This window comes from Pan troglodytes, chromosome 3, assembly GCF_028858775.2.
Source record: "Pan troglodytes isolate AG18354 chromosome 3, NHGRI_mPanTro3-v2.0_pri, whole genome shotgun sequence".
NCBI classification, from domain to species: Eukaryota; Metazoa; Chordata; class Mammalia; order Primates; family Hominidae; genus Pan; species Pan troglodytes.
Genome location: NC_072401.2, coordinates 110,760,794 through 110,782,160, shown reverse-complemented (window position 1 = coordinate 110,782,160; position 21,367 = coordinate 110,760,794). Strand labels below are relative to the sequence as shown.

Genomic DNA, 21,367 nt, shown 5'->3' with positions numbered 1-21,367 from the left:
AGTGTTTTAAGAAGATAGTTTTAAGAAAGAGGAAGTGTGGCACTTCCTCTTTCTCTCTCCTCTGCTGCTATGTAAGATGTGCCTTGCTTCCCCTTTGCCTTCTTGTCAATTAAACCTCTTTTCTTTGTAAGTTACCCAGTCTCAGGTAGTTCTTTATAGCACTTTTAAAGTGGACTAATACAGGCATCTACTAACACAGTTTTCTAGGCTTTCAGACTTTTTCTATTACTCTCTTCAAGGTCCTTCCATAAAGGGTTTACATATGTTCAGTTTTATAGATAGTGACAGTTTTCTGAAGTGCTTGTGCAAATTTACATTACAACCAGCAGTGTGTGAGTTCCAGTTGCTCCATATTCTTGTTTAAATTTGTTATTATTTCTTTCATTTTAGCCATTGTGGTAGGTGAACAGTGGTATCATATGGTGTTTCAATGTGCATTTTTTCTTATTACTTATAGGGTTGAGCACATTTAAGAACGTTTATTGTCCAAACAACCCCATTAAAAAGTGGGCAAAGGACATGAACAGGCACTTTTCAAAAGAAGACATCTATGTGACCAACAATCATATGAAAAAAATCTCAACATCACATATCATTACAGAAATGCAAATCAAAACCACAATGAGATACCATCTCACACCAGTCAGAATGGCTATTATTAAAAAGTCAAAAAATAACAGATGCTGATGTTGCAGCTTCTTTAGTCCCATAGTTCAGCGAGCAGAAGGGAGAGACACCCAGTGGCTTCTTCATTCCTGTAGTTCAGTGAGGAGAAGGGAGTGTTACAGCTCTTTCACTCCTGCAGTTTGGCGAGTTCCAGGTTCTTGTCTCATGACCAAGTGGAATTAGGTACACAGACACTGGACAGTGAACAAGACAGAGTAGAATTTTATTGAGCAACAGAAAGAAAGCTCTCAGCAGCAAAGAGAACCTGAAAGTGGGTTGCCATCTGTAAGGCTGAGTCCAGGGTTTTTATGGGGTTAGAATGGGGGAATATGTGCTTATTGCTTATGGGTGGGCTTGAAAAAGGCACATTTGATTTGTTAAAAGGCATCATTCAGAAAGAACTCATCGAGAGAGAGTGGGTAAGATGGGGATGGAAGTTCTCACTCAGGTCCATGGATTCTACCCAAAACTGGTAGCTTGGTTTTTAGGCATTAGACTGTCCTTGGCTTGAAGGTCAAGTTTCACCAGGGACCTGTCCCTATCTGCCTAGGAATTTGTCTGTCTCCTGTCCCTATCAATTCCCCCTCTGAAGAGGTGTATCTAGCTGCCATTAGGATAGGGATAATGACTACTCTACCTGCTTCATGCTGACAGGGGGCATTGTTTTGGGAAAATGGCAGTCGGATCTCTCTCAGAGGCCTATTTAAGGGTCCCTGGTAAAAAGGAGGCCATCATTCAAGGCTCCATTTGCATGACCATTTACCATTCGATGGCCTCTAGGTGAGAAGAAACAAATTTTACAAGAAGGTTAAGTATTCATGGACCAATTATGAGATTATACAAAGAGGAGCTAAAAGGGAAAAATCCATGCCAATGCGAGAGATAACAGAAACAAGAAGTAAAATAGACTAGTCATTCTGAAAACAATGTTGTGACCAGAGCTGTTTCACCCTTGTGAAATAAATAAAATCTTGTATAGGGGAGGGCAGTTACATTTTAGAAGAGATAGCAGTTTAGGAGAGTAGATAATCTCATGGGTGTTCAGAATTAAGGGATCCTTGGCAAATATGCCTTATGGTGAGGAAAAGAACAAAGGCAAGAAGAACAAGTATAAGCAAGACTATAAAGAGGATATCCATGGAAGGTTAATTATTGATACTTATCTTTTCTGATCATCAGCTCAAGGTCTCTCTTCACATTGGTACTTCGGGTGCTCTTCTGGGTCAACAGAAGTCATTCTGTCAGTTCCCCAGGCCTTTACTTGAGTATATGAATCCAATAATCTATTCCAGTGACCTTTACTGCTGAAAGAGTAGAAAGAAGTGCAGTCTAAGTTCCCGCCCAATCTAGGCCTAGAGAGGGAAAAAGAGAAGGAAGAGCCTTTACCAGTACTAGGTCCCCTGGGTTGAATAAAGTGGCCCCCTAGTTCACGGGATTGGGCCTCCAATAGTTGTTTCAGTTCCTGTTGGAAATGGGCCAAAGAAGTTACATGTTTAATCAAATAAGAAGTTTCTTGGTCTAGCAATAAATAATTGGTGAGAAAATGCTGTCCATATATCATTTTGAAGGGACTTAACCCCAGTTTCAAAGGGGTGTTTCTAACACATAGTAGGGCAATAGGAAGAAGAGTAATCCAGGGGAGATGAGTCTCCTGAGACAGTTTTCTGAGGTGCCTTTTGATAATATCATTTGTCTTTTCTACCTTTCCCAAGGATTGTGGTCTCTAAGCACTATGAAGATGGTATTGTATGCCTAGTGCCTCTGAGACCCCCTGGGTGATAGCTGCTTTGAACGAGGGGCCATTATCACTCTGGAGGTACTTAGGGCATCCAAAGTGAGGAACTGTCTCATCAATTGGTACTTTTATTACCTCATTGGGTTTCTCTGTTCAACATGGAAATGCTTCTACCCAGTTAGTGCAGGTATCTACCCAAACCTGGAGGTACTGGATGCCCCTTATCTTTGGCATATGGGTGAAATCTATATGCTAGTCTTTTCCTGGGTGGCCTCCCATTCTTTGGGTTCTTGCTGAGAGAGGCCATCAATTGAGAGGATTATTTTTAAGGCAAGTCTCACAAGCATTAATGAGCTGTTTGGTCATTTTAGCAGATTTTTTACCTGAGAACAACCTTTGGGCCAATTAATAGGTTTTATCCTTTCCCAGGTGGAAGGCTTGGTGAAGAATTTTAAGAACTTTCCATTGGCTAGAAGCTGGTAGATGAAGTTTGCCATCCTCTTATTGTAGCCACTCTAAGGGCTAAAAGGTGTATCCCCAAGAGGTGGCCCATTCTGTTTCTGCAGGAGAATATTGAGTTTTTTATTTCTGTTACAGAGCCCTCCTAGATCAGAGGGGCTTCAAGTGGATCAGAAATCTGGGACCCTCTCATTGCTGATTTAGCTGCTTGGTCTGCCAGTTTATTTCCCTCAGCTCTTTCATCCATCCCCTATGGTGGCCTTTACAATGTATTACTGCCACTTCCCATGAAAGGAAAACTGAGGATAATAGTCTATTAATTTATTGATAGTATTTAATGGCAAACCCATTAGCTGTGAGAAAGTCTCTCTTTCCAGATAGTGGGATGAGCATGAAGGACTAGAAAAGCATGCTTATAATCAGTATAAATGCCAACTGCTTTCCTTCTGCTTAATTCAAGCACCCTCAAGCTCAGCTGTTGAGAAATTGTGCCCGAAGAGAGGTGCACTCTCAATAGTGTCATTCAAGGTGACTACTGCATACCCTGCTTCATGGATCCCTTGTTCTACAAAAGAACTTCCATCCATAAAGAGAGTCCAGTCTAGGTTCTCTAAGGAGATTTCCTTGAGGGCCTCTCTGGCTGCATAGGTTTGCACTGCTATCTGTTTGCAGTCATGTTCAGTCTCCTCAGGTTCCTCTGGGAGGAAGGTGGCTGGTTTTAGACAGGGGCAGGTTCTTTTTTTTTTTTGATGGAGTCTCGCTCTGTCACCCAGGCTGGAGTGCAGTAGTGCGGTCTCGGCTCACTGCAAGCTCCGCCTCCCGGGTTCACGCCATTCTCCTGCCTCAGTCTCTCAAGTCACTGGGACTATAGGCGCCCGCCATCACGCCTGGTTAATTTTTTGTATTTTTAGTAGAGACGTGGCTTCACGTGTTAGCCAAGACAGGTTTTTTTTTTTTTTTTTTTTTTTTTTTGAGACGGAGTCTCGCTCTCTCTCCCAGTCTGGAGTGCAGTGGGGCGATCTTGGCTCACTGCAAGCTCCGCCTCCTGGGTTCAAGCCATTCTCCTGCCTCAGCCTCCCAAGTAGCTGGGACTACAGGCGTCCGCCACAACGCCTGGCTAATTTTTTGTATTGTTTTTAGTAGAGAAGGGGTTTCACTGTGTTATCCAGGATGGTCTCAGTCTCCTGACCTTGCGATCTGCCCGCCTCAGCCTCCCAAAGTGCTGGGATTACAGGCGTGAGCACCGCGCCTGGCCCCAAGACAGGTCCTTAACTGAACTGTAGATCCCTCCAATAGCAGAGCCTGATATTTGAGGAGGCAGTTGTCTGTTAGCTAGAGACTCCCCTTAGAAGACAGCAGTCCTGCCACATTATGTTATTATTCTCCATGGTTAACTTAGTAGCCTCTGGCACTAGCAAAGCTGCCACTGCAACTGCCTGGAGGCAGGCTAGCCATCCTTTAGCTACCAAATCAAGCTCCTTGCTTAGGTAGCCTACAGGCTGCTGGGCTGGACCTCAGGCCTGGGTTAGAACTCCCAAGGCCATTTCCTTCCTTTTTGATACATAAAGATTGAACAACTTCCCTATGGGAAGACTAAGGGCTGGTGCCCCAAGCAAGGCTTATTTCAATTGGTCAAAGGCCCTTCTGGCCTCTGGTTCCCAAATTCGGGAGTAATCTTGGCTGCCTGAGTTTATTAGGTGATACAAGGGATGAGCTATCTCATTGTACCCAGGTATCCATAATCTGCAGAATCCTGTCATGCCCAAGAATCCCCTCAGTTGTTTGAGGGTTTGGGGGAAGGGAAAGGAGGAGACAGGGTTAATCCTTTCTTCACCCAGTGCCCTGGTCCCCTCTGACAAGACTAGACCTAAGCACTTCACTGAAGTCTGACAGAGCTGAGCCTTAGATTTTGAGACCTCATATCCTCTGTTAGCTAGAAAATTAAGAAGAGGCTTAGTGACTTCCTGAGAGATTTCCTCAGTTGGGGCACAAAGGAGAATGTCATCTACATTTTGTAAAACTTTAACCCAAGGATGAAGGAACCCAGAGAGATCTTTTGAGAATGCCTGTCCAAACAGACGAGGACTACCCCAGAATCCTCGGAGTAGCACCATCCAGGTTAACCGGGTGGTCTAGTTGGAGAGACCCTTGAATGCAAACAAATATTGGGAGTCAGGATGTAGCAATTTGCAAAAAAATGTGTCCTTTAGGTGCAGGACTGTGAACCATTTAGTTTCCTCAGGTATTTGAGTTATGAAGGTATAGGGATTGGGAAACACTGGATGAATTGGAACCACAGCCTCATGAATGAGGCAGAAGTCCTGGAACAGTCTCCATTCCCCATTGTGTTTCTGTACTCCCAATATTGGGGCACTAGAAGGGCTGTTGCAGGGTTTGAGGAGGGCCTGCATCCTGAAGTTATCAATGATGGCTTCTAGCCCTTTCCTAGCTTCTAGTTTTAGGGGATATTTTTTCTGGTCAGGGAAGGAGGTGGGATCCTTAAGGTGCATCCAGATCAGTATGGTGGTTGTGGCTCAGCCAATTTTCCCTTGAATTGCCCAAATTTCTGGATTGATATCAGTCTCCACCAGGGGGAGGCAAGGAGTGTGTCCTGGAGCCATAAGGATGGTGGTTCACATATAAGCTAAAATATCCCTGCCTCACAGAGGAATTGGGCTTTCGGGCATGATTACAAAGACATGAGTAAACACGAGGTCTCCCCAACTACAACTAAGGGGTTGGAAAAATATCAGGTTAAAAGCTTTCCTGAGACACCCTTTATGGTCATGCTAAGGGAAGAAGGGAGGCCTGGATTGGAGAGGAGAGTAGAAATGGCTGCTCTGCTATCCAGGAAGAAGTTCACCTTCCTCCCTTTGACCTCCAGAATCATTCAGGGCTCCTGGATGGTAATGGCAGTCTGAGCTGTCAGAGCCAGGGACAGGAGCCCTGGGGCCCATCAATCCTGTTAGACACTTGTGAGACTGGCTTTGGACCCAGTGACCTGCATCTCTGGGGACAGTCCACCCTCCAGTGGTCCCCACCACAGATTGGACAGGGTCGAGCTGGTTTCCTCATGCTGCCTGGGCAGTCCTTTTTAACGTTCCCTGGTTTGCCACATTTGTCGCAGTTAACAGGTGCATCTTTGGGATTCTGGGGTTTGTAAGCCTGCAGGGTGGCCAATAGATTTTTCTGTCTTTTTCTTGCATATCCTCTCCCTTTCTTGGCACTGTATGAGATACAAAGCTCATCCACAAACTTCTCTGCTGCTTGCAGGGCTGTTTGCTTCTCAGTGGTAGTCAAAGTTTGATTCAAAAGTAACATAACATCCTTCCAGGAGAGTTCAAATACTTGGTTTAAATTCTGGAAAGCCTCTGTATACCCTTCAGGGTCATCTGAAAACTTACCAAGATCCCCCCTAATTTGTCTTAAGTCCTGTAGAAAAAAGACATGAGTAAACACGTCTATACCTTAATGGGGCCATATTCACAAGGCATCTCTTGTAGGGCCATGAGTGAGGCTGGGACCTGCCTGAAACGAGGATTCCTAGGAGAGGACAAGCTTGAGAGAGAACCTGGATAGGGAGGACATGATGGACCAGGAGTAGGACTAGAGGGGTCTGATCCCCCTGCTGGAGGCACCTCTGGGGTTTACTTCCCTGGAGTTTACTTCCCTGGGGTTTACTTCCCTGGGACTGTCCTTTGCAGCCTCTCCTGAGATGACTGCTAGGCAGGCTGGATCTATCCTACAATATCAGCAAAGGTCCAGATTATCCTGCAAGGCAAAGAAAACCTGCATGTATGAGACCTCAGACCATTTGCCTCCATGTTTACAGAAACGGTCCAGCTGCAGGTTAGCATTAAAGTTGATACTTCCCTCCAGAGGCCAGGCTTCTCCATCCTGCTGTTTATAACCTGGCAAAGCCCTTGTGCAAAGGAATATACAGCATTTTCTCTTCAGAATCTGCAGGTCAAAGGATTCCCAGTGATTCAGGATGCACTCTAGAGGAGTGCAGGCTGAAAATAGTTTGTTACCCATCTGAAAAGAGAGAGGGGAGAAAAGGTATCCTTTAGACTCTTCTCTATCCTCTTGAATTTGAGTCACCCCCTGAATCTCAGCACCTAGTACTGGTGCCATGGATGGGCTGGTGGTGTCTACATCATGGATATGAACATCACCTCCACCCATGAAGTGGGAAGGCCTAATTGGCAGGGATAGTCATTCTTACCTGTGCTGTGCCCTAGCCTTTTGCTGTTGACTGCCTCTTGGTCCCTCAAATCTAGTTTTCTTTATATGGCTCCAAATCGAAGCTTGGAAAATACAATGGAGTAATACTAAGGTGAAGGTGTGGAACCAGATCCTCCTCAAACAAAGGAAAGAAAGGGAATCCTGGGAATTGGGGACCTGGCCTAATAAGATGCCTCCCAAAAGGAAAACATTAATCCCTTGCATGGAAAAGCTCCTTGTATTCGCAGGATTATGTTGACTCTGACAGGGTGGAAAAAAGCAATTTAAATGCAGAGGAGGGAAGGTGGCTGGGGGAAATAGCCTCTTGTTCTGTGGTAATGAGTTTCTTCAACAGGGGAAAGAAAACTCTCTTAATTGTTACATCCCTCTATTTCTAAGAATAGACAGAAGCAACATTGTTCTGGATTACACTCCTGATGACTAAGCCAAGTCCTCATTCTATCCAGTAATAGTATCTCTTTTCGTTGCAAAAACACCGGTAACATTGTCTATAAATAGGGGATAGCAGTCAGGACACTCTTGAAAGAAAGAAAATTAGATAGGAAGGACTGAAAGCCTTGGCCTGGCACCTGAATGGGCTGTGGGGGATTGGAGCTGGTCCAGGAGTCTTCAGGTAACACCAAAGTGTGCCTTGGCCAGATACCTTCAGTTGTTCAGGACTTTATTCCAACCTACGTAATGGCTAGACTTCCATGAAAGGAAACTGGATTGGAACAAGGCCAACATTCCCAACACCCAAGGATGAAGGGGGACTGACAATGTCCTCCCGAGCAAGTCTGTCCTCTGAGTCTTGTAGATTGGCAGTTGGTCTATTCACCCTTAACTGTCTAACAGAGACTTGGTGTTTTATCTGTTTTCGAAAAAAAAAGTGAGGATGAGAATCCTCAGAAATGAAAGTAAAGGGTCACAGGTCTGCTCTTACTCACCCTTCTGAAGACCTGGACGAGCCTCCAGAAATGTTGCAGCTTCTTTACTCCCATAGTTCGGTGAGTGAGAGGGAGTGGCTCCCAGTGGCTTCTTCACTCCTGTAGTTTGGCGAGAGGGAGAGAGTGGCACCAATCAACTTCTTTACTCCCGTAGTTCAGTGAGTGGGAGGGAGCGTTACTGCTCTTTCACTCCTGCAGTTTGGTGAGTTCTGAGTTCTTGTCTAATGACCAAGAGGAGTGAGGTACATGGACATTGGAGAGTGAGTAAGGCAGAGTTGAATTTTATTGAGTGACAGAAAGAAAGCCCTCAGCAAGAGGGGACCCAAAAGTAGATTGCCATCAGTGAGGCTGAGTCCAGGGTTTTTATGGGCTTAGAATAGGGGAACGTGTGCTGATTGGTATACGGGTGGGCTTGGAAAAGACACCATTCAATTGGTTAAAAGGCATCATTCAGAAAGAACCTATTGAGAGACAGTGGATAAGGTGGGGATGGAAGTTCTCACTCAGATCTGTGGCTTCTATCCTGAATTAGTAGCTCAGTTTTCAGGCTTTAGACTGTCTTTGGCTTGAAGGTTGAGTTTCACCAAGGACCCATCCTGTCTGCCTAGAAATTTGTCTATCTCCTGTGGCTATCACAGCCAAGGTTGTGGAGAAAAAGGAACATTAATACACTGTTGTTGGGAGTGTAAATTAGTTCAACCATTGTGGGAGACAGTGTGGTGATTCCTCAAACACCTAAAGACAGAAATACCATTTGACCGAGTAATCCCATTACTGGGTATATAACTACAGAAATATAAATTGTTCTATTATAAAAAAATTCATGTGTATGTTAATTGCAGCACTATTCACAATAGAAAAGACATGGAATCAACTTAAATGCCCATCAATGATAGACTGGATAAAGAAAACATGATACAAATACACCATGGAATACTATTCAGCCACAAAAAAGAATGAGATCATGTCCTTTGCAGGGACATGGATGGAGTTGGATGCCTAACCTTAGTAAACTAACATGGGAACAAAAAATCAAATGCTGCCTGTTCTCACTCATAACTGGGAGCTAAATAATGAGAGTATAGGACATATAGTGGGGAACAACACACATTGAGGCCTACTAGAGGGTGGAGGGTGGGATGGAGGAGAGGATTTGGAAAAATACTAATGGATATTAGGCTTAATACCTGGGTGATGAAATAATCTTTACAATAAACTCCTGTGACATAGTTTACCTATGTAACAAACCTGCACATGTACCCCTGAACTTAAAATAAAAGTTAAAAATGTTTATTGGCTGTTTTTTATTTTTCACTTATAAAAGTGCTTATTTAAGCTTTTGCTATTTTTTTTTATTAGGTTGTCTGATGCCTTTTTGCATTGATTTGCAAGAATTCTTATATATTCTAGATAATAGTCTTTTCTCATTTCTATATTTTGCAAATATCTTTTCTCATTCTTTGTCTTGTATTTCAATCATTTTAAGTTTTTTTAATAAACAGAAGATCTTGATTTAATATATTCCAATTTATCAATCATTTCTTCTGTGGCTAGCTCTTTACGTATATTATTTAGAAAACCCTGCCTCAATCCAAGGTCATGATTACATTTTCCTTTATTATCTTTTAAATGCTTTATGCAAGGGATCTTCCAAAAGTTCACAGAAAAATGGAATTAAAAGGTAAAAATAAAAAATATAAACTTTATTTCTCAAATTAAGCTCCATCAAGTTCTAGACACTTTTGTCATCAATCATCCAGACCTTTCTTTAGTGCATTCCTAAAGAACTGAGGGTCTTGGGAATTTAACCATGTCAATGCAGTCTTTTTTAACATTATTACCTAAAGAAAAATGAGTGTCCCTTAAAGATTTTTTAAAGATTAGGAAACAAAGAGAAGTCAGAAGGAGACAAATCAGGACTGTAGAAACTCTTCCCAATTTGCCCTTGTTAAATGAGAAAAGAATAAACGGGAGCATTGCCATGGTGCAGAACTCTCTGGTGAAGCTTTCCTGGGCATCTTTCTGCTAAAGCTTTGGCTAAGTTTCTCAAAACATTCTCATAATAAGCAGATATTATAATTCTTTGGCCCTCCAGAAAGTCAACAAGCAAAATGCCTTGAGCATCCCTAAAAATTGTTGCCATGACCTTTGCTTTTGACTGGGCTGCTTTTGCTTTGACTGGACCACATCCACCTCTTGGTAGCCATTGCTTTGATTGTGCTTTGTCTTCAGGAGCATACTGGTAAAGCCATGTTTCATCTCCTGTTACAGTTCTTCAAAGAAATGCTTCAGGATCTTGATCCCACTTGTTTAACATTTTCATTGAAAGCTTTGCTACTGTTGGCAGCTAATCTGGGTGCAGTGGTTTTGGCACTCACTGAGTGGAAAATTTTCTCAACTTTAATTTTACCGTCAGATTGTGTAAGCCAAATCAATCGCAATGTCTATGATGTTGGCTATTGTCTCTGTTCTTAATTGTTGGTCCTTTTCAATTAGGGGATGAACACAATTTTTTTCTCATGTCAATGAAAAGAGTCAAACTCTGTAAAATATAAGAAGAGTTTGATTCTGCACCAAATAAGAGCGACTAATAGCCTGGGGCACATTCCCAAGGAGTCCTAAGAACATGTGCCTGAGATGATCAGGCTACAGCTTAGATTTATACACTTTAGGGAGACGTAAGACATCAATCAATACGTGTAAGATGTACATTGGTTTGGTCTGAAAAGGTGGGACAACTCAAAGCAGGGGCTTCCAGGTCATAGGTGAATTCAATGATTTTCTGACTGCCAATTGGTTGAAAGAGTTAAATTACTGTCTAAAGACCTAGAATCAATAGAAAGGAATGCCTGGGCTAAGATAAGGGGTTGTGATGACCAAGGTTTCCATTATGCAGATGAAGCCTCCAGGCAGTAGGCTTCAGAGAGAACAGGTTGCAAATGTTTCTTTCCAGACTTAAAAAAGTGCCAGACTCCCAGTTGATTCTTTCCTGGATCAGGAAAAATGCCTGAAAAGGGAAGGGGATTCTCTACACAAAATGTAGATTTGCCCCACAAGAGACAACTTTGCAGGGCTGTTTCAAGAAATGGCAAAGAAACATATTTTGGGGTAAAATACTTTGGTTTCTAACAGGCCTTGCTATCTGTCATGTTGGTATCTTCTTGCTATAAAAAGACTGTTCTGTCAGTCTTACGGTCTCATTTTAATGTTAATGCTGGTCAGCTGTGCCTGAATTTTAATGGAAGAAAGGTATAATGAGGCATGTCCGACCACCCATTCCCAGGATAGCCTGAACTAGTGTTTCAGGTTTACCTTAGAATGCCCTTGGCTGAGAGGAGGGGTCCATGCAGTTGGATGGGGGACTTAGAATTTTTGGTTTACACTCACAAATTGAAGTATTTGTGATGATAAATTGGACCTTTATTTTCAAAACCATCTTGTCCCTTCTTAAAATGAGTTATCCATTTGCAAATTGCTGATTTCTTTGTGGACACTGTCTCGTTAAGTTTTTTGTAAAACATCAATGATTTCACGATCCTTCCACCTAGCTTCACCATAAATTCCATAAATTTGGTATCTTTACTTGCTTCAATTTTAGGAGAACTCCTGTTATTCTGATGCGGACTTTTTTCAAACTGACGTTTTATCCTTAATGCCTCAAACTAGATCCTATTAGGATATGGTCTAACAAACTAGTATGAATTTATTTTGGTGCAAAATATTTTGAAATCCATGCATAGTTTTTTCATAACATGCATCTCCAATGAACTTTTTGAAGATCCCTCATATTATCACCCTTTATATTTAGGTTTATAAACCACCTCCCTTTAACTTTTGTGAATTCTATGGAGAAAAATTTAATTTCATTTTTTTCTGTGTGAATATATAGCTAAATTGATTGAAAAGTTCACCTTTTCCTTACCCCTCTGCAGTGTTATTTCATTCTCATTTTAAGTACTTATATATATGTGGGGCTTTATTCTACTTCTTTGGTTTAATTTCTGTCTCTGAAGCAATACTAAACTGTGTTAATTACTATACCTTTATAATATATTTTACTATCTGATAGAATCACATTCTCTTTTCTGTTCTTTATAAAAAGTGTCTTAGTTAATCATCATCTCTAAGTGAAATGAAATTGTTTTCTCTGTTTTTGAAATACACAAAATAAAAACTTATTTATAAGTATTCATAGCAGTTTTATTTATATAGCAAAAAATGGACACAATTTAAATACCCACCAAATGAACAGATGAACAAGTCATGGTGTATTCTAACAGTGGAATATTATGTCACAATAAAAATGAACAAAATATAACACTATAGACAAATCTCAAAAACATGTTGAGCAAAAGAAGCCAAGCACATAAGAATATCTATGGCTGGGCACAGTGGCTCATATCTGTAATGCCAAAAATTTGAGAAGCTGAGGTGGGAGGATCACTTGAGCCCAGGAGTTTAATACCAGCCTGGGCAACATAGTGAGACCCCATCTCTAAAAAAGAAGTTAGCTGGGCATGGTGGCACCTGCCTGTAGTTCTAACTACTACTCAGGAGGCTGAGGTGGGAGGATCACATGAGCCCAGGAGTTTAAGACTACGGTGAGCTATGATCATGTCACTGCACTCCAGCCTGGGAGACAGAGTGAGACCCTGTCTCAAACAAAACAAAAACCCCCCAAAACCCCCCCAAAAACAAATAACAAGACTATATACTGTATGCTTCCATTTATATGAAGCTCTAAAACAGGCAAAACTAATCTAAAATGATATCAAATACATTAATGGTTGCCTGTTGTAGGGACTTTTCCAAATCATCCAGTAGCTGAAATGCTGCCCTGATGCTATTTTATACTTGTAAACTGAACTAGGACTGAAATCAGGATTAGGATATACCGTTGCCCCATAGCATAATTGTATACATTGTTCTTGCCTTTCAGTGTCTATGGGTCAATAAACTGACACTTTAAATAGCATCAATCACTTTAAATATATATTATTTAAATAATAACAATAGCATCAACAAGAGGTAAATGTATATTGCACTTAATATCTACCAGGCATTGTAATGCCTTCACAAACCACTCCAGCAAAAGATCCTAATGGTTAAGTATTATCATTCTTGTTTTATATATGGCCCAGAAAAATGAGGCATAGAAAAGTGAAGTAATTTACCCAATGTCCCACAGCTATTAAATGACAGAGCTGGATAATGAATGCAGGCAGACTGGCCTTGGGTTCTGTGTTCTTAATCACGAGCTGACTCAATGATATGAACATGTTCAGTGTATGTAGCATTATAAGAAAAAGTTGATTTGGAAGTTCAATGAAAAGTTGCCTCTTGTTTGAGTTAGCAATATAATTGGTGACTTTTGGGGAAGAACCCATTAAGTGGGGCTATTAACTTGTTATTTAAGATTTGAAGAAAAAAAATACCTCCTCCTTCCAAATAAAACAAAACAAGAACAAACAACAAACATAAAACTGACTCTGCACAGATGATTGATATTTTGGAGGGCTTGTATTATCCAGATTATTGCATTCATACAGTTGTAAGCCCCTTGCTTAACCAGGCTTGTATAAATGGGATCAGTTCCTTGATCTGTTTGAAAAAGAATTTTTCAGCCTGTCACTAAGAGTCAAATCCTTCTTTTCTGCTCTTCTGCTCCTAAAGATATTTATAATTTGTTTATGATTTATTGAAATTTGCCTGGCTGTGGGAGAACTGCATCTTTTAAGTTTCAGTTCACTTAACTCTTTGCTGCCTACTCCATTCCCTTTAGGAAACTTTGTCTTCTTAAAAGATGTTTCCATGAGCTCACGTTCCCATCTGAAGAATATAAAATAACATGCTTAATACTATACACAGTGTATTCTCCCATTTTCTTTATTAAGGTACTTAGTGGACGTAACAGGTGGTTGTGGGTATATAAAGATGGCCACAGGCTGGGCGTGGTGGCTCACGCCTGTAATCCCAGCACTTTGGGAGGCTGAGGTGGGTGGATCACCTGAGGTCGGGAGTTTGAGACAACCTGACCAACATGGAGAAACCCCTGCCTCTACTAAAAATACAAAATTAGCTGGGTGTGGTGGCGCATGCCTTGTAATCCCAGCTACTCAGGAGGCTGAGGCAGGAGAATTGCTTGAACCCGGGGGGCAGAGGTTGCAGTGAGCCAAGATCATGCCATTGCATTCCACCCTGGGCAACAGGAGTGAAACTCAGTGTCAAAAAAAAAAAAAAAAAAAGATGGCCACAAATCTCTTCATACATTCGCTTCTGCTTGATAGCTTTGTTGGTGAACTTAGGTTAAAATTGTGGTTATAAAAACCCAAGCCTCAAAAACTAATGGTGCTAAAATATATTTTCTAATGAAACTAAATTTTTTTTTGCAATGTAGTTAATATCTAAAAAGAGCATACCATGATTATCTCAGCTGTTTACTTCGGGCAGATAATCTTTCTAAATACACATAAACCATCAGAAATTTTAATATACGTTAGTTCCTCACTTCTATGCTTTATCTCCTTTAAAGATTAGCCTCTTAGAGGTATACAGGAGTGGATTATGTCTTTTTCTTTTTTAAAAATGAACACTTTTACCCACTTAAAAAGCTCCTTTCTTCTGTCTCAATTTTCTGCTTTATCTTTTCTTGCTCTTTCTCCAGGTGCTTTCTTTCTTAAACTTCCTGATGTGCCTCTCTGTCATTAGTCTTTATTTCATTTTTTCTGGCATGGAGATTGGTAACAATAGTACTAGTGGTGGGCTGGGTGCAGTGGCTTATGCCTGTAATCCCACCACTTTGGAAAGCCAAGGCAGGAGGATCACTTGAGTCCAGGAGTTCGAGGCCAGCCTGGACAAAACAGTGAGACCCTATCTCTACAAAAAATAAAAAGTTAGCCTGGTGATTACCTGTGGTCCCAGCTACCCAGGAGGCTGAGGTGGGAGGATCATTTGAACCCAGGTGGTCCAGGCTGGAGTGAGCCATGACCATGCCACTGGACTCCAGCCTGGGCAACAGAGTGAGATGCACTCTCAAAATAAATAAATAAATAAATAAATAAATAAACAAACAAAACAAACAGTAGCAATGCTGAGTCCTGGGTCAGGATCCTGGCTAGGCTAGCATTAGTAGGGAGGAGAGATGACAGTGACTGTACAGCTTGGATGATTTATTGTTTTTGAGTTGCATTAATGGGAGGAATCAAGGAAACAAATTATTTTATTCAGTTTAATATGCCTTCATAAAGGGCATCCTAATTTTACATGACATGAGAGAGGGCATATCTCTCTGATCCTTTCCCAGTGGGCATATCAATGAAATAGAAATGTATAAACATTTGACAGACAGGGCTTTGTTACTACAGGGCCTGCTTGAGTTATAGGGCATTATGGTGGTTCCAATATCACTTATGCTGTAGCAGATGAACATTGATTTCCTGTGATTGCGATGATATTGGTTTCCTTTGCTCTTGTAACAAATTATCACAAATTAGTGGTTTAAAACAATACAAACATTAATTATAGTTCTGATAGCCAGAGGTCCTAAAATCAAGGTGTTGGCAGGGCTGTGTTCTTTCTCTAGGCTGTAGCGGAGAACTTGTTCCTCATCTTTTGCAACTTCTGGAAGTTGCTTATATTCCTTGATTTGTGACTCCCTTCCATCTTCTACACCAGTATTCACATCACTCTCACCTCTGCTTTTGTTGTTACATTGCCTCTCACTCTGAGACCCTGCCTCCCACTTAGAAGGTCCCTTGTGCTACGCTGGGCCCACCAACATAACTGAAGAAAATCTCCCCACTTCCAGATCTTTAACTGAATCATATCTGCCAATCTGTTTCAGCATGCAAGGTAACACATTCACTGTTTTGGAGATTAGGACATGGACATCTTTGGGTGTCCATTATTCTTCCCACTGCATACCTGTCCTATAGCCAGCTGTTTGCATTTTACTATTAATACCATTGATATTAGTCAGGCAAATTGGAGTCAGCTAGACTATAGCATTTTTAGTACTATTTTTACTTTTTTGGAAGCCTCCACATGGGAACCAAAATAACTATGCTTTGATCAATCTACAGAACAGCATGCGTTCAAATCCTCAGAGCTTTGTTGATCCACACGTTCTCTGTGCTTGATGCAGACAGTCTACCAGGTTTTGAAATCTTAGCGCTAATGGCTGGTACATTTCTGAGGTATTGTGCCCACCAAAGACATAAAGCAAATCTAATCCTCTGGATAAAGATCTCAAAGCCACAAAATTCCAACTCTATCTCTCTACTAAGATCTAATAGTGCTGAAGGCTTGCCAGAGTTGTTAATGTACCTTCTCATGGCCAATTTACACAAAGCATGCTATAAGAACATTGCATCATCCAAATTAAATGTGTAACCTACTGTAGGCATCAGTCAAGACAGAAAATGGCTTTTCTACTGAAATTTTAAGAGTGGTATGTTGTCCAAAAGAAAAAGCTCTTTATTCTCATTGTCTCCATACTTCAGAGAAACTGATGTGGAGAGTTTGAGATGAAGAATGAGCAATGAGGCTGGTGAGATGGTAGACAGGGGGCTTTGTTGTGGGGGTTGAAAGATGTAAGATCTTTGTCCTAAGGACAACCAGAAGTATTGAAGGACTCTAAATAGATGAGGAGAGGAGGGCAAGGGAGAAGTCAGGGCCGGCTACTGGGTATTTTGGCTTGGGGAGACTGGATGGATGGCAACTCCATTGGCTGAGATGGGAAACAGAGGAAGCAGACAGAATTTGGAGGTAAGCTGCAGGTTACATTGGAAATGAGAGTAAGACATCCAAATGGAGATGACAAAGAGGCAACTGGCTATATGGATCTGAGGTTCAGGAGAGAGGTTTGGGCTTTTGATATGAATTTATGACTCATCAGTGTAATGGGAACTCTACTGGAGAGAGTATACAGAGAAGAGAAGATGGAATAGACAGAGACCCAAGGAGCACCAACTTTCAGAGAAATGAAAGAGGAAAAGCCTGCAAATGAGACTAAGGAACAGTTAGAGGTTACAGAAAGAGTTGGTACATTAAAATATTTGTACCCATTATTTGGGTCCTGTTATTGGAAACATGTTTAATCACAATTAAATGTGACTTGAAATTTATCTCTTTGTTTTAAAATTTATTTAAAAACGTTGTTTATATTTAAAAGAGGAACAGTAAATCCTCACATCGCAGGGTTATGAGGTTCAAATACAAAAAGTATTTGAAAATATTTTGGAAAGTATTATACCAGTGGTTCTCAAACTTTAGTAGTATATATCAAAATCATTTGGAGGGCTTGTTAAAACACAGATTGCTGTTTTTTTAAAATTATTATTTCAGTAGTGGTAGTAGCAGTTTCTGATTCAGATCCGTGGTAGGCACCTAGAATTTTAATGTCCAAGTTCTCAGGTGATGCTGATGTTATTGGTCTAGGACCATCCTTTGAGAACCACTGTGTAATACAAATGAATTATGGTTTTGACTTTATAGCCAAATTCATTGAGTTTTCCTCCAATGTTAGTCTCTTTCTTCCTCTAATGCTGTTATTTCCTTACCTTGCTTCACACCTAGCAATATCCGTTTACACATGTGAAAGACCAACTTAGTGAAGTATTTTGTTGATTGTTTACAATAGTAAGCAACGACTTCAGGTTAGCTTAATTAAGGAGAATAGGAAAAATATATGGTTTTTTTTTTATAGGGAGATAAGAAGGAACTCTTTGGAATAAGAGGTGGGATTTCTGTTTTCCCCAAAGTCAATTAGATGTCAAATGCTACTTGTTACCAACTTTCCAAAATCCCATTAGAGACCTTGTAATTTGATCCAGAGAGAACAGCATTAAGAGTCAGGTAAAAGGAAAAACTGACTTCATTCTTCATTCCTTTCCTAAATCCTGAGAAATGTGTATACCTCAACACTCCCTTTTCCAATCCCGCAAAACAGGGAATCAGGAAAACACATTAGCACCCTAGTACAGACTAGGAATACAGAGCTGGGAGGAGACTCAGTGCCGTCAAGACAAGGAAACTGGGGGAGGGGAAAGAAAACTTCCCGTCGTTGGACAATCTGAGGGTTGCAGTGGGAAGAGAAGGGAAGTGGGGAAATGTACCTCAGACGTCGGCCAGACACTTTGCCTCCGGGCATGTGGGAAAGTGAGGGAGGAGGGAAAAGCGCTGCACCACAGCGAGATAGCAACAGCTCCTGCGGCTGCTTTTGAGTGAAGATCAGTAGAGATAGAGCGTGCCGCTTCACATCTTCCTCCCGGAGGCCATTTCTCCATTTTTAAGTGGGATAAAAAGGGGGCGCTGGGCTGAGTCAGTATAAGCCAAAGTTGCCGCCTCTTGCGCAGCCGACCCCGCTTCGGCCCCTGGCCCAGGCCAGAGAGGTGGCCTTCGGAGACGCTGAAGTTACTCCGCGCAGGGGGAGGGGTCGCCAGGCTCCTCTCCAATCACGGTGGCCGCTCCAGCTATTTGCATGCATTATGCTAATAACAGACCTCCTGCCCCGCTCCCACCCAAGCTTCCCGCCTCCCTTGGGGGTTCCCTGGGCCGGCCCGCGGGCTGGGCCAAGGTGAATACATTATGATAATAAGGCGGGCTCCTGCTTTGCCTTCGGAAGGGGGGCGCGCAGCAGCGGGAGCGGCAGGCCGGACGCCGGGCGCCGGGAGGGGGTCGGGGGAGGGACGTCGTGCTCGGAGCGCGCGCGCACTCACACACTCACACACACACTCACGCGAGCATCCCGAAGGGTATTTAAGGATCGCGCACGCGGGGCTGCGGAGATCCTTCGGGCAGCCGCGACGATCCTTCGGGCAGCCGCGACGATCCTTCGGGCAGCCGCGACTTCGGCTTCGCGACTAGCATTGGTTCCTTGGGTTTATTTCGTTTTCCTCTCTCTTCTCCCCCTTAGTCGCCCCTTTCGCGCTGCGCTGTAGCGTGCTCTCACAGCCTTTTTGCCTTGAACTGAATGCAGGTGGGAAACAGGTCGGCGTGCCGAAAGACACCGACTAGGTAGAAATAAGGCAAACTCACAGAGGCGCAACAGGTCCGGTCCTCCGTGGCCAGGGCGAGCCGCGGCCCCGCGTGGCGCCTCGGCCGTTGCCCCTCGGACCCTGAGCGGCCACTGTTGGGGCCCTCGAAAGAGGTGTCGGTCCTCTGGGAGTCGGAAGAGCTGTCTGGGTGGGTTTCGTCTTGCTTTTTACCCCACCGCCAGCCAGTCCCCGGACGGAGGGTGCTTTTCACTTCCAGCTGGGAGGAGAGAAGAAAGCGGGGATGGTGCACGCCTGCGGGTCTGGACGCTGAGCAAGGCAGGGGTCCATATCCGCTCGTGGGCTTGACTCCACCAACTAGTTGTGCAGCCACAGGGACTGAACTTTGGAGGAATCGACCTTTTTCTTTCCTTTTAGGATTATTTGAGGTGTAGAGGGTGGGAAGCGAAGCCGAGACGGCCGACCCCGCCACGATGCTGCTGAAGAAGCACGCAGGGAAAGGAGGGGGCCGGGAGCCCAGATCCGAGGACCCGACCCCTGCCGAACAGCATTGTGCCCGGACCATGCCCCCGTGTGCCGTCCTGGCGGCCCTCCTGTCAGTGGTGGCCGTGGTGTCTTGCCTGTACCTGGGTGTGAAAACCAACGACCTCCAGGCGAGGATCGCCGCTCTCGAATCCTCCAAAGGGGCCCCTTCCATTCATCTGCTGCCTGATACCCTGGATCACCTCAAGACTATGGTGCAAGAGAAAGTGGAGCGACTTCTGGCTCAGGTGTGAGAGGCTGGGGTATTTTGCACGTGGGTAACATCTTGTACAAGCGTGACTCTGTGTGCATGACTAGCCGCTACCCTTACTGTACGCATACTTGGTGTGGCTGTGTGTGTGCGCGCGCGTGCCTGTGTTGGCCAAGGATCTATGCTCACTGTAGCATATATTTATATGTGCACATCCCTTGATGTCCCCATCCCTATCTCTAATCTTCCCTCACTCTCTCTTAATGTTTGCGTGTTAAACACATAGGAAGGTCTAAAAGGGTTCGGAAAGGGCATTTTATCTCTTTTTAGTTGTCCTAAGTCAAACCCAATTGTGGAGAGAATATTTCTTGCAGAGATAGCATCTGTTAAATCTTTTACATGTTATAAGATGGTTAGGGTCATAGATGTTATTAATATATAAAAAAAGTAATCACTCTTAAATGTAAAATAATGTCATATATAATTTAAAATCAATAATTTCACACGTTGAATCTTTTCATATTAAAAGTTTAAACTTTTTTTTTTAAAGTAGCTTTATTTTTGGTAAAGGATGCAGTGCCGGGGTATTTATGAATGCAGAGCCCTTGGAATTGAGAGTTGAAAGGAATCTATGTTATGTGTAAGGGTACCTTTAGACTAGAGTAAGGGGGGTTTTCTGGAACCTTACCCTAGCGGGGAGCCTATTTGGCAGTAGTTGCAGCCTAGCATGATAAATAAAGCAGTTGACCTTCATGTATAAAATATTGGCTGTTATTGGTAAGCCACAGCTTACCTAGTACTGCAACATTTTAGTGCTAGGTTTTTACGTTGACTGCATATGCTTGAGCTGAGGGAGAGAGTGGTGGTAGGGAAGAATGGAGAAAGATGTTATACAAGTCCAGCAATCTTGATACCCTATCAGTGGTCATTTTCTTTTTTTAGGACTTAGGCATGGTTACTTTCTTGACTAGAGTCCAAGTACATATGTAAATGTTAGTTATGCAGGTTATGAAATGCCGGTAAATCAGGCGTATGGCCAGAGTCCCTAAAGACTCCATCCCTCTACAGTGCTACTGATGATTATTAATAACTCTTCTTTTCCTACAGAAATCCTATGAACATATGGCTAAAATAAGAATCGCAAGAGAAGCACCTTCAGAATGTAACTGCCCAGCAGGTAAAATGGAACTTATTTAACAAGGTTTCCTCCAGAGCAGAGCATTTTAAAACAAAGGTCCTGTGTCTGTCAAGTCTACCTGTAATAATAGTAAAGAAAGAATGCAGACCCAACTTGCTTTAATAAAATCAACATGTCTCATTCAAAAGGATGGCAAATAAAGCCCCAAATATTATTTTAAGCAGCATACCAAGGCCTGTTATGGGAAAGCAAAGGATATAGAGATAATCACCAAAGAAAATATAGGCAAGGTGATGTACAAGGACAAACTTCTTAGATTCACAGATTGAAAAATATTCTTCAATTAAATTGTCTTAATGTCTACAGTGAAAAGGACTGTAGAACTGTTAGATTCTGAATTCCTGGCTCGCTCATATTGTGTTAGTGCAGGGTTTTTTTTTTTGTTTTGTTTTGGTTTATTCCCTTTGGCAT

General features: G+C 42.5%; 1 protein-coding gene and 1 long non-coding RNA gene across 6 annotated transcripts in view; one reads left to right on the top strand and one right to left on the bottom strand.

Moving 5' to 3' along the window:
- Positions 1–627: 627 nt before the first annotated feature.
- LOC134809904 (uncharacterized) lies at positions 628–18,440 on the bottom strand. Of its 2 annotated transcripts, none has more exons than XR_010156665.1 (3): positions 18,147–18,382; positions 8,032–8,130; positions 628–1,970 (listed from the first exon to the last, which is right to left on the bottom strand). It is a non-coding gene; the product is annotated as an uncharacterized LOC134809904 (long non-coding RNA). The 2 variants fall into 2 exon arrangements; XR_010156664.1 differs by lacking the exon at positions 628–1,970 and adding an exon at positions 5,337–6,895 and having other exon boundaries at positions 18,147–18,440.
- A 677-nt stretch (positions 18,441–19,117) lies between these two features.
- COL25A1 (collagen type XXV alpha 1 chain) overlaps positions 19,118–21,367 on the top strand; it is a 496,864-nt gene continuing 494,614 nt past the window's right edge. For all 4 annotated transcript variants that reach the window (XM_063809725.1, XM_054683262.2, XM_054683264.2 and 1 more), the window contains exons 1-2: positions 19,118–19,795; positions 20,866–20,935. In XM_063809725.1, coding sequence (XP_063665795.1) covers positions 19,499–19,795; positions 20,866–20,935 — 367 coding nt within the window. In that variant the 5' untranslated portion in view covers positions 19,118–19,498. The remainder of the gene's footprint in view (positions 19,796–20,865; positions 20,936–21,367) is intronic.